Here is a 14,158-nt window from a genome sequence, read left to right on the forward strand (position 1 = left end):
ATATAAAAACCACACACAGAAATAGAGCTTATTTTCAAACATATTTTCATCCCGTTGGAGGCATCTTTATCCTAACATAGTGAAATTTTTCACTGCCTACCAAATGAAATACTGACACCTACCACAGGAGGGCTAGTTTTTCCACAATTTGGTTTGAATTTATTTTTGCAACCTTTTTTCGTGATACTTCCTTGCATGCACTCCATGTTCTAGTCAAATTGGATTATTCAGTATTTCACCAATCGTACCCAGTCCTCTCCTGGTAACATTTCTGTGCAAAAATGGAATTTCTTCAAGCTAGAATGCATTTCTTCTTATTGAAATTGTTTGTTCCTTCAAGTCAGCTGCTCATGAAACATCTATACCACTCTCAGGAAGAAGTAGCCTCTCCTTCCTTCCTCCTTTCATCTTTATCCCCTCCAAAGTATTTGATCCTCATATAACTTGCATCATCATTTAATGTATGGCTCATTCCCCTTCTCCCAAAAAAAGCTAAATGATAAACTTTTCAAGAGCAAGAGCCATTTCTTTTGTTTTTGAAAAGAAGTAAAATCTACCATATCTTGTATATGGTGCTTAATAGATATTTACTAAATAGAATAAGATTGAACTGGAGGAAGAGTTAATGAATAATTGAAATTTTGGCAAGACCTTAGGTTCTTCATAAGGTCATAGACTTCTAGACTTAGAGCTGGAAGGGAAATAAATACCAGACCACTAGTCTAACCCTGAAATTCCACAGAAGGAAGTACAAAGAAGTAAGTGATTTGACCAAGGACATACAGATAGAAAATGACCTTTGGGATTAGAATATCAAATCTAGAACTCTTTCCTGGGAAGCACACAGAGAAAATGGGTCTGTGATTTCTTTGGAATAGGATAATTAGAATGTGCGGAAATTTCCTCTATTAATGCAAGTTGTCATCTTCTTTGTAATTTATAAAATTAGAGAGTTTTGTTGGTTTTGTTGCTTAGTCATTTTCCATCCTGTCCAGCTCTTTGTGACCCCATTTGGGTTTTCTTGGCAAAGAATTGAATGGTTTGCCATTTCCTTTTACAGCTCATTTTACAGGTTGGGAGACTAGACTTGCCCAGGGCAACATAGCTAGTAAGTTTCTAAGGCCAGATTTGAACACAACTCTTCTGGACTCCAAGCTGGGCACTCTTTCCCCTGCATCACTTAGCTATCAATTAGAAAGTTACTTTATAGTATTGAGGGGTTAAATGACTTGCTAGGGCCACATGGTCAGTTATGTTGAAGGCAGGTTTTGAACCTTTCTGGCTTTGAGGCTAGCTCTTTATATTGTGCCATAGTAATTACCTTACTAAAAATTGGTTTGAACTTTTTTGGAGATACATAGACTAATCCAAAATTCATCTCACTCCACATGCTTTATTGGTAGGGGACTGGATTTGTTTATTTATTGGAGACTAATTAAAATGTTTTGTAACTGAAAGTAGTTGTATCTAGAATATTTGGTAATGAGTTTTGTAATTGGATGTGGTACTTTGTCTTGAAATTTAATTCTGTGATGTGCTGTAATCAGAAACCAACATAATGTCAGTACTTTCTTTTTTATATGTATAGTGACTGTCCAGAAGGATATATGTGTATGAAAGCTGGCATGAATCCTGACCATAACTATACCAGTTTTGATCATTTTGGTTGGTCTCTATTGACTCTATTTAGAATAATGACTTTGGACTACTGGGAAAATCTTTACCAACAAGTAAGTCTGTATAGTAAAATACTATGATTTTTATGCATGGCAAAAAATATCACTTTATCTTTCATTTTTATCTTATTGTGAGACACTTTTAGGAGGGCTTTTTTTATTAATATTAAAAGTGGATCTGTGTTGTACTTTCAGAACCAGTGATCATCATATTTCATTCTGAGTCTTCATATATTATCACAAATCTTTTCATCCTTATTTGGGGTAATCTAGATTTCTAATAATCTATTATTAAGTACATATATTATGGCATATTGCTAAGAGCTGTGGATAAAAATACAAATAATAACACAATATCTACTCACAAAGAATTTACACTCTAATCTGAGACACAAATACATATAATCATAAAAAATTGTACATTATACGTATACAATAGATAGATATAAATATAGGCAATATTGTTAAATGGAGAATAGTTTTAAAGGGAGGACTCTTTGCAGAAGATAGTTTTTGAGTTGTGTCTTAAAGGAAGAGAAAGTTTCTATGAGGCAGAAATAAGAAAGGAGTGCATTCTTCAAATGTGGAATAGCTAGCATAAAGGCATAGAGATAGGAAATGGAGGGATTGGCTAGATCACAGAAGGGAAGAAGTAATGTCCAGCCAGGATGAAAATACAACTTAGATCCAAATTACCTAGGCCTTTAAAGGATAAACAGTGGAGTTTGTATATTTTCCTACAGGCAATGGAAAGCAACTAGAGTTTAGTGGATAAGGAAATCATATGGTCATATCTGTGTTTAAAGGAAATAACTTTGCCAATTGTTTATAACTTGGGTTGGAGTAAAAAGGGATTTAAGTCATGGAGACTATTGAATGCTTTTTCAATAATTTAGATGAGAGGTTTCTGAACAAAGGTAGTATCTATAAATTCAGAGAACGGGTCACATAAGAGAGATATCACAAAGGTAGGAATAGCAAGATTTGGGGATTAAATATGTGGGCTAAGGGTGAATGAAGCATTCAAGATTATGTCAAGGTGACAAAATCTGGAAGACTGAAAAGATGTCTGTGTCTTTAACAGAATTAGAGAAGTGTAAAAAAGGAAATGGTTTATGGGAAAAGATAATGAGTTTAGTTTAGGACAAGTTGAATTTCAGATGTCTCTAGAACATCTTGTTTAAAATGTTCAGCAATTGTTGATGCAGGACTGAAGGACAGAGGAATGACCTCATCCATATATAATTCTGAGATCCATAACACTTACCATGGGAGCTAATGAGGTTAGTGAGAGAGTCAGAATTAGGAGTGAAAATTGAGATCAGAACCTTTGACTCTCTACTTCTTACCATTCAAACATATAATGTCAATTCGTTCTAGTGTCAATTTTTGAAGTATTTTACTTTGATGAGTTTTTTTTAAAGAAATAACAAGTATTGGGAAAAAAATAAACCCACCACACTGATGTAGACAATTTAGGTAAATAAAGTCAAAAAGTCAAAATTCTCCAAGTCAAGGCAAAAAAATTACATTTTATTGGAAGAGGGCCAAGTCTCCCACTAAAATCGGTCATTGCACATATTACATAGTTAGACCCCAGCAAGCGACTCCAAAAGGCTGCAGAGACCCAGTTTATATACTAGGACAGTAACAAAATGAACATTTCCAAACAAGGTTTATGACATATCACAAAGCAGAACCTCATGTAGACCTTTTTTAGAAACAATTACTCAACTACAAAGCTGATTGATAAGTTCATTTAGGAAAGCCCATAGTGAGTAACCACGTGGCCTCCTTCAAGATGGAAGCTAGTCTCTCCAGAAGCTAGGAAAGGGGTCAGCCTTTCATTCACCTAACAAAGCAGTCCAAGAGTCAGAGTCCAAGGAGAAGCCGAGCTTCAAGCCCATGATCCAAGCTGTAGTCTCCAGCGCTGCTCCCTTGAGGACTTTCGAAGACTATCTCCAGAAGACAATCTCTTCAGACTATCTTCTCAAAGACAATCTGCTCTGAAGGAGTTCAAGGCTTGCTTTTTATGGTGACTTCTTGTCCCTTCCCCTCTTCACAGGGGCCAATCACAGTTTCCAAATTGTCTAGCACTACTCATGGGGCAGTGTCTGTTGGATACACAAAGTTTTGAAAAATGCCTCTACTTGGCATCAAAACTTACATCTCTCATAGATCTTGGAGGGAGATACTTTGCTCCTAGATTCACTTTTATGGAAACACTAGGCCAACCTCCCCTTCATCCATGTGTGAGAGGAATCCATTCTCTTTATCTTGAGAAGCAGAGGTACAAATCTGGCTCATTTTGACATCTTTTATTCCTCAGCACTATTCTGAATTAAGGTTAGTTTGCAAACCAACTTAAATCAACTGAAAGCTCAAGTGAACATATTTGCATAGACAAAGTTTGTTTAGACACATACACAAAAACACATATAGAACCCAGATCCAAGAATCTTATCTAATACCTAGTTTAGAAAGCATAGGGAAAACTAATGGAAATATATTTGCTAAAACTTTGGAATGCTACAATAATATTGTGCAAGTATGCCTGAGTGACAAATGAAAGATTAAAAATAAACAAACAAATTAATTAAAAAACAAAAACCTTAATCTGGGGTGCCAAAGAGAAGCTAAAAAAGTGGTTATATATGATGTTAGGGTAGTACATTCCAGTTCAATAGAAGAAAGACTTTTTTATCAGAGAGTTCACTTTGGGGAGGAAGGTGATATGCATCTACTAAGCAGGACATCTCCATGGTCTATTTAGGAGATGTACTTCTAGGGACGTCCCTCAGACTGCATGCTGATAAGAGATTGAATGTAGATCCTTTCTCCAGAGCTTATTCTCTATGTGGAGTATCTGCTTTATTGGAAGAATCAGATCCTACTAGCTGTTGGCATATAGCCTATTTTCTGCACAAAGTATTCAAAGGGTTTGGTCAACTTCCTAGGCTGAACCACTTGAAGCAAGTCCCCAAAGTCTGTCATCTTTAGCAAAATTAGGTTCATAGAGTGCAGGTGAAATGAGCATTCAACCACAACTTAAACTGTGGGTGTCTCCCACCATCAATAATGTAGGGATTGTGAGTGTTTTTGTTTTACTGTCATTACTGTTCAGAAAAAGTCTCACAAACTCCAGCTCTCTGTAACTCATATGGACCAATTTTATCAGTTCAGGCCAGCTCTAAGCATGCTTCATTTTCCTTGCTGGCTTTCTTCTCATCCTTTCCTTTCCAATTCTGAAACCTTAATCCCTTTGTTGTTGTTTTTCAATCATTTTAGTTAGAACTGATTCTTTTTTATCCTATTTTGGATATTCTTGGCTAAAATGCTGAAGTGGTTTATCATTTCCTTCTCCAGCTGGTTTTACAGATGAGGTAATTTAGGTAAACATGGTTAAGTCATTTTTCCCAGGGTGACACAGCTAATAAGTGTCTGAGTCTAGATTTGAACTGAGGTCTTACCAATCCTAGGCCCACTACTCTATCTACTGTACCACCTAGCAGTCCACATAATCCCTAGCTTCTTTCTATTTAGTTGAGATCATCAGTTCATTGATTTGGAATTGAAATGAACTTAGAAGTTATCTAGTCTACTTTCTTATTATAGGGAAACTAAGGCCCAGAGAGGTAAAGTAAATTATCCAAGATGACTCAAATAGTAAATAAGTGGCAGAACCAGTATTTTAACCCAGTTACTATAACTCCAAATCCAATGCACTCCACATTATGTTCTTATTTTTAATATTTTTTACTATTTAACCTTATTCTTCAGGGTGTATATGGTATGTGATGATATTATACCACCTGATCTTTCAATTGATTTCCTATCCAGGAAAGTAAAAATTTTACAATAATAATATATTACTGTAATGGCATATAATTTTTTTCTTGTTAAAAAAATAAAATACAAATGAGTAAACAGAAAAATAAGCAATTTTCCTTTCTTTTTTTTCAGATCCTACGTGCTGCTGGGAAGACCTATGTGGTATTTTTTATTGTCATGCTTTTATTCTGCTCCTTTTATCTGGTGATTTTGATCCTTGCTGTGATCATTCTGGCTTATGAAAAACAGAATCAAATAACTATTAAAGCTGTGAACAGAAGACAGATAAAATATCAGGCAATGTCATATCGGCAGAAAAGAAAAATAAAGCAAGTTCAGGTATTATCATTGTAAACTTAAAATCTTCATATAAAACATAGAGCTAGAACTGACTTCCAGAGCCTCTATCATCAATCACTTAACCTCCAAATAAATGTTACTTTATCATTTATTTCTTTCTTCTAGTTATATCTATCATTCGCTTGGAACCACAGCTGAGCAAGAATAACCCTCTAGACATTTTTATGGTCTTGAAACTATTGCCAGGGACTTCATTTACAATAGGGAGGTTTGTGTCAGTCTCACAACCCAGGTGCTATAAACTGTAAATTTTTCTAAACTTCTACTTTAACACCCTCAACTTCAAAAAGTTGAAATCTGTTTTTTTTCCCCATTTATAATTAAGTAGTCTGGTCGGGAGATAGGGAGTTAGAAAAGTAGATACATAAATATGGATAGAAATATGTTAATATATGCCTATAGATAAAGAGGCATACTTAAATATATATATACATATATATATATTACATATACACACTTCTATAAAGCAATCAAACATTTATTAAGGCATCTATGTGCCATCTGTATATAGAACAATATACAAATACATGTATACACATGCACATGTACACATATACATATGTATGTTTCTGTAATGGGCACAGACATCACTGATCTGAAATAGAGCATTTTGTTTTTTCCTTTTCAGACATTTACATTTCAGAATATAGTGTACAACTTGCTAATGAACCATAATAAAGTTCATTGCCAGGTTTCATTACACTTGGCTTTCAGCTTTAATTTCATTTATTTTTAGTTTTTATATGAGGAATAGAACTAAATTTAGAAAGAAATTATTCATTCAACAAATTTGACTTCATAAAGTCTTATTGATTCAATAATAAGCAAATGGCTATGTGTAATAATCCTGGAAAACCCAGAACATTATCAATATGGGAAATAATGGGAATGTTTACTATATTGATATTCTGAGCATTAGCAGAGAAAAGGTAAGATGACTTATGCTAGAGATAAAACTAGAATTTTGACCATTAATCAGATCCATGGTGCTGAAATACCTTACAAATTATTTTACAGATTTGTTTTGAGGAAATTTTTGAGGTGTTGCTCCTGAATATGTATTTAATTTTTGGCCCGGCAGACAATGGTAGCAGAAGAAATAGCTGAAGATGAAAGAGTTGGTGATGATCTAAATATAACACATCCAGAGAATTCTTCTGAAACATCCCAGTGTATCTCAAACAATGCCAACGTGAGAATGGACCAAAGGAAGAAAAAGAATCAAGAAAACCAGCCCGATAGAGAGGAAAAAGAAGTTGACCTGAAATTGCATCTATTTGAAACAGAAGACTACATCCGAAAAAAAATTTGCCTTCACAGTATTAAAAATCAGAGATTGACAAACAAAAGCGAGTTATTTTCTCCCCAGCAGGTATTGACTTTTATGTAAAAAGTTATTCTGACAAGTTGCTCCTTAAAAATTAAACTCCTCAGGGTTATATTTTTAACTTCTAAGGGAAAAAAGGTCTTTAGATGGGTTTGTATTTGCATACATGTGTTTATCAAACTGTTCTCCTGCTATCATTGTCTCTGGGAAAATAGGAATGTAGTTACATTTCTTTTTTCACTTACTGATTTTACAAAAAACTTAGAATTTTAAGAAATAAGAATTTCATTTTTGAGAAATGCAAAATGGGAAAATTTTCAAGTTTACTTTGGCTACATGTGTGGAAATGAAATCATGAATATTGGATTTAGGGAGATGTTTTAAAGTACACAAATATAAGTGGGAAATATGAGAAAATAATGATAGTTTCCTAAATGCTAAGGGTATATTTGGTAATCATTTTATAAGATAATATTTCAGACTTGTATTTCTTGGTGGTAATTTGAAGAGATATATATGTACCTATGGCAAGGCAAAGCAAAAAACCTTTCTTACATGCTTACAGTGTCAGACACTGTGTTAGGTGTTGGAGATTCAAATACAAGCAAAAAGAAAGGCAGTGTGTACCCTTCAAGGAATTTACAATCTAATGGGGAAGACAGCACACAGAAGGGAATTGGAAGAGGGGAAGGTTGTGAGGGAACCCACAAGGGGGCTTGATGTTGAAGACTGGAAAAGCAGAAACAAGAAGGGAGAGGAATGAAAATTCATTTTACTTGGCTCCTCCTCAAATGAAGATTAAGCAGAAATTCATCCAAGGGAGAGAAGAGAGGAAACAAACAGAGAGACAGTCCAGGGGGAAAATACACAGATAGACACAATGCATTTAAGGCATGACATTGAAGTCCAAATTCAGGTAGCGGTGTGGAAAGTACAAATAACATCAATGTCAGAATTGGTCTCCCAACTTCTGGCATCTCCAGCTATAACCCAGCATTCATATAGTTCCCAAAATAATATTCAACCGGAGTTACTGGAAAGAAAACTGGATTTTGGTACAAAGGACCTGGATCTAAATCCTGATTCTAATACTTAGTAGTGATGGTGGCCTTAAGCAAATTGCTTCCCTTTTTTTATCAGTCAGTTTACTCAAATCTAAATTGGAGGATTTGGATTAGGTGACCTCCAAAATCATTCCCAAGTCTAAACATAATATTCTCTTATCCTAAATTAAAAATCATTCTATTGTATTTCATCTGGCAAAGCATGTGAATTATTCTGCAGCCTCCCAATGTGAATGTCTTTAATTAATGAGTTTATTTCAATTGCTTTATTAGAATCTAATTTCATTAGAAAGCAGTATCTTACTATCCTATGACATATTAGGCTGGAGGAATTTTCCTAAAGCAGAAAAATTTTACTCTTGTCATAAGAAAACAATTATTTCAATTTAGTCTTTGAACAAGAAAAATATAGGTAAAATTTGAAAAGTAGTGTAATTCATTTCTCAGGGAACTATTGAAAGTTAAAGGTATTATCACTGTAAAAAGTTAAGATAAGAGACCAACCAATTTTAAATTAGAAACCGAAAGAAATGAGTACTTATGAAAGGTATCCACAATGACTTTTACATCAGCAAATTTGGCCTTTCCATACTCTGCTATTCTGTTTTCATACTCTGTCCCCACAATTTCTACTTTATTTTGTTCTAGTCCTGTAATTTCATTAGCAAATACAATTTTTCTCTGTATGCTTTACTAAAGCAGATGTGCTGCTTATTTGTACTTTATAATTTTGTAATTGTCAGTTTGAAGATGAGGCGATGTGTCAGGAGGAATAATGATTCATCCATAGTTAACAGCTAGTATGTATTCAAAGGCAGAACTTGAACCCAAGTCTTAGGACTGACTATCTGTTTAGGTCACACCTAAAGGTGTGTAAATTTTAGCATATAGTGCCCTATTTCTAGTGAGAACAACCAACCATCTGAAAAAATGACAGGTTGGAAAATGAAAATGTCTCCATGATAACCCTTCATTTTATATATCTAGGTATTGCCATGGAATATATTGTTTATTTAGAAAAAAGCAGCATGAACATATGTCTTTCATAGATTTGAAACAATAGTACATACCTCTTATGGGTATTTTTTTTTATGGCTAAGTAATAAGATCTAAACCAAGAACTAAGAAACAACGGAATATCCATGTACACATATTTTCATGATATGGATTCAGCCACTAATACAAGGCAGTTGTTTGTTGAATGAATCCATTATGACAATTTAATTTGTTTTGCATTTTTAATGCACAACTCTCTCAATGTTCCAGGCAACTCCCTCAGGTAATAATTTACACATTGGGGGAAAGCTTCATCTTCAGGAATTCCCTAAATCAGTGGAATCACAGATAAGTGGCTTACCCTGACAAATATTTTTTTAAAGACTGGGATAATCTGCAAAGGTTTAATTATTCATTTGTGAGTTGTTCAACTAGTAGCTGGTGAAAAAGTAGATAAGAGTACTGAGCTTAGAGGCAGAGAGGCTCAAGTTCAAATCTGGCTTCACACTCTGACTAGCTGAGTAGTCTTCACTTCTGATTGTTTCAGTTATCTCAAATGTAAAATGGAGATCATAATAGCACCTGCTTCCCCTGATTGTTATGAGGATCAAATGAAATATTTGTAAAAAGCGCTTAGCACAGGATCTGACATATACTAGGTACTATTTAAATTAGCTCTTCATTTCCCTTTGTGTGCCACTTACATAGTACTCTTGGGAACAGGTCACATGAATATAGTAATTTAGAATTTTAGAAGCTCTATTCTCATAATACTGTAATGTAGGCACTTTACGACCCCACTTAGGCTCAGAGAGCCTCTAAGACATGCCCACAGTTACTTAGATACTAATTATCAGAGCTAGGATTAGAATAATGACTTTTTGCATCTCTAAGCTCTGCCCCCACCACCCTGCTTCTCATTGCCCCTCAGGGACAAAAATGAGATTTTGAGGGGGTCTTTCATTAGCCTGCAAATTATTTTCATTTTTTATTTCATTATTGATCCCTTACAATGTTTTTTCTACCTGTGCCTAGAATAAATTTCCTCTTCACTTCTGCCTTTCACAATTCCTAGCTTCCTTCATGATACAGCTCAGATACAGCTGGAACATTAAACGTATTCCAGTCCCAGTTCTTAGTGTTCTTGACTCTGATATTATTTAGTTTTTACTGTGCATTGGCTTCTTTGTGTATATGTTGTTTCTCTCTGCTAGATTGTGTGTTCTCTCAGGACTCACAGGACTGTTCGTTTTTGTCTCTGTATTCCTAGAAATTGAGCAGAATGCTTTGAATTTTTTTTTTAAAACAAACTCACTCTTTTATTGTTATAACAAAATCTCTATGAGAAAATTCTCTCTGTCCACTCTGCAAGATATATAGTCTTAAAGAGCTGCCTAGCGCACTGCACTGGGACTTTAAGAAACACACCAGGGTCTTACAACTAACTCAGGTCAAAGGCAAGATTTGAACCTAGGGCTTGATGATTCTGAGGCTTACTCTCTAGCCACTAACTAGACACCTATCATCAATACCTTACTAAACCCAATCAATTCACCAATAAAAGGGATGCTTCTCAAGGGTAGGGACTGATTTGCTTTTGTCTGTTTCCAAGGAAAGCTTAATTAATTAAGGTTGAATCAAATCTAATCATATGGTCAGAGGAAATTTCAGCCACACCATCCTCTCTAATTTTTTTTTGCTTATTATAAGACAATTCATTTTTCAAAGTGAATTTGGTACCAATATAAAAAGTATATTAGGTTTAATTGACATTATACAGAAAGAGTCATAAGAAGATTATGGAAAGGAAGAGATTGAGAGGCCAGTTTAGGCTCTTTGTTGCTCCAGCTGGAATCTAACCTCCATGAATAGTCTTAATTTTGTCTGGAAGATGTGACTCTCCCATGAGAACCAGATCAAAAGACTCATAGACCTCACAAGACTTTTTGCTTTAATTTTTGTTTTAAAATTTTTTCAGATTATATGTTGATGTAATTTTTAAAATTGTTTTCTGACATTTTGAGACCCATGTTCTCTCCCTCTATCCCAACCCTCCAAACTTCCCTAAGACAGCAGGTAATTTAATATATGTTGTACATGTATTCTCATACAATATCTATTGCCATGTTCACCATGTTGTGAAAGAAGACATGCATAGCTTACACTAGAGAAAAAATCAGAGGAAATAAAATGAAGAATGGTATGCTTCAATTTGCATTCACACTCCATTAGTTCCTTCTATATTAGCAGATATCCTTTTTTGTTGTTAGTCCTTTGGAGTTGTCCTGGATGCTTCTTGTTGATATTATTTGTCATTCATAGTTGATGAACATATGCTATCATTGTTACCGTTTACAACATTCTTCTAGATCTGCTTACTTCTGTTTTGCATCACTTTGTAACACCCTTTCCAGATTTTTTGTGCATATCTTGTTTATCATTTCTTATGGAACAATAGAATTACATTAAAATCATATACCACAACTTGTTCAGCCATTTCATGATTGATGGACATCCATTCACTTTCTAGTTCTTTGCCACTACAGAGAGCTGCTATAAATATTTTTGTACAAATAGGTCCTTTTCCTATATCTTTGATCTCTTTGGGATATAGAGCTAATACTGGTATTGCTGGGTCAAAGGCTATGCACAGTTTTATGATCCTTTAGGCATGGTTCCAGACTGTTGTCAGAATGGTTATATCACATCACAACTCCACCAATAAAGTATTGTAAGATTTAAATTAACGCCCAATACTCCAAGTATTATATTTTATAAAGTTTATTAATAATCACTTGAAGTAAAGGAATAAAAAGGTAATTATCTAACAAAATATAAAGCCACATGAGTAGATTCTCCTGCCACTCACCTCACACCACCTCCACCAAACGGGATCATAGAAAGAGAGAGCAAGAGTTGGGGCTACACAAAATTTATATCAATTAATGTGAGGAGAATGGAGTGCTGGGAATTGTAGTTCTGGGGTTTAGATTCTAATTACAAAGTATTGGTGACCCAGTTTTTCCATATGTCTTCCAACAGTTATCATTTCACTTTCTGGTCATGTTAGTCAGTCTGACAGATGGGAGGTGGTGCCTCAGAGGTGTTTAGTTTGCATTTCCCAAACCAATAATGATTTGGAGCATTTTTTTAATATGACTAAAGATAACTTTAATTTCTTCACCTAGGAAGGCTCTTTTCATATCCCTTGACCAATTGCAAATTGAAAAAAACTTTGTATTCTTTTTAAGTTGACTCAGCTCTCTATAAAGTTAAGAAATGAGGCCTTTGACAGAGACACTTGCTATATTTTTTACCATTTTGCAGTTTTTCTTTCTAATCTTGGTTTCATTGCTTTTGTTTATGTAGAAACTTTTTAAAGTTAATTTTGTCAAAGTTATCTATTTTACATCTCACAATGTTCTCCATGTCTTGTTTGGAAATAATTTTTCCCTTCTCCACGGATCTGACAGGTAAACTATTCCAGGCTCCCCTAATTTGTTTATGGTATCCCTCTTTATTTGTAAATCATGTATCTACTTTGACTTTACCTTGGTATATGGTGTGCCTAGTTTCTGCCATATTGCTTTAGAGTTTCCCCAGGAGATTTTGTTGATCTTCGTCCAAAAGCTTGGATCTTTGAGTTTGCCAAATACTAGATTACTTTGGTCATTAACTATTGAATGTTGAATGACTAATTTATTCTATTTATCCACTGCTCTATTTCTTGGCCACTACCAAATTGTTTTGATGATTGCCACTTTATAATGCAATTTGAGATCTGGTACAACTAAACTACTTTCCTTCATATTTTTTTTTCACCAATTCCCTGGTCACAAGACTTTTTTTTTTTTTTTACCTAAGGTAGCACCATGATAATGATTATTATGACAATAATAATAACCAACATTTGTATAGCATATTAAAGTTAGTAAAGTAATTTACAAATACCTCTTTTTAAACTCATAACAAGTCCTGGGAATTAGGTTCTATTATCTCCATCTTACTAATTAAAGAAATCAAGGCAGACGGAGACTAAATGATTTGAACACAGTTACACAGCTCATAAATGTTTGAGACTGGATTCAAATTCAGTTCTTCCTGACTCCAACTTCAGGGCTCTATTCCACCTAGTTAAGATCACTGTAGCTGGTTAAAGTTCCCTTAGCTCCAGCAGTCTTCTGTTCTTTCCTCTAGAAAGAAAATGTTTTAGAAGGCTAAAATCGTTTCACATAGAGTTATACTTTTTCTTATACTTGATATTCAAACCTACTTCTTTTTTTCTTTTAATTTCACCTTTTCCCTAAACCTTTTTTGATACTTAGACTCCTAACATTATCTGCTGTTGCCCCCTGATCCCATTCAACCAATTGATGAAAATCAACCAAATGTGCTTCTACTTTGTTTTCTGAGACTTCTAATTTTCCTTGTTAACCTAATCTAACAATTATCACTTACTACTGATTTTGCTCTTTATTCAAAAATGGTTCCAGAAAATTATTTGTGTCCTGAATCTCCCTGAAGCAGAAAACAAATCTGGAATCCCTAGAATGTAAAGACACCATCATGAAGATAAGAAGGGTCTGTACATTTTCAGATCATGTAGATCATTGGTACTCAACATTTTTGTCTCTCAGGTTTCTTTCATTGAGGACCCTTACCACAAAGAGTTTTTCCTTATGTGCATTATATTCATCAACATTTACCATAGAAGAAATTAGAAGGAATGATTTTTTAAATATTAATATATCAATTTATTTAAAAACAACAATATGTCTAATATATTCAAACATAAAGAAAATGTTGGAATTTTTTTAATTACTATTTTTCCAAAACATAAATTATTTAAGAAGAGTATCATGGTTTTACATATTTTTGCAAATCTTTTTATTGTCTGAATTAAT

The 14,158-nt window shown here is 34.2% G+C and overlaps 1 protein-coding gene across 1 annotated transcript in view; it reads left to right on the plus strand.

The window, feature by feature from the left end:
- Positions 1 to 14,158, plus strand: part of LOC123241458 (sodium channel protein type 9 subunit alpha-like) — an 88,465-nt gene that overhangs the window by 23,973 nt on the left and 50,334 nt on the right. Inside the window, exons 8-10 of the mRNA XM_044669102.1 lie at positions 1,589 to 1,730; positions 5,640 to 5,840; positions 6,949 to 7,239. Coding sequence (XP_044525037.1) covers positions 1,589 to 1,730; positions 5,640 to 5,840; positions 6,949 to 7,239 — 634 coding nt within the window. The remainder of the gene's footprint in view (positions 1 to 1,588; positions 1,731 to 5,639; positions 5,841 to 6,948; positions 7,240 to 14,158) is intronic.

This window comes from Gracilinanus agilis, chromosome 3, assembly GCF_016433145.1.
Source record: "Gracilinanus agilis isolate LMUSP501 chromosome 3, AgileGrace, whole genome shotgun sequence".
Taxonomy (NCBI): domain Eukaryota; kingdom Metazoa; phylum Chordata; class Mammalia; order Didelphimorphia; family Didelphidae; genus Gracilinanus; species Gracilinanus agilis.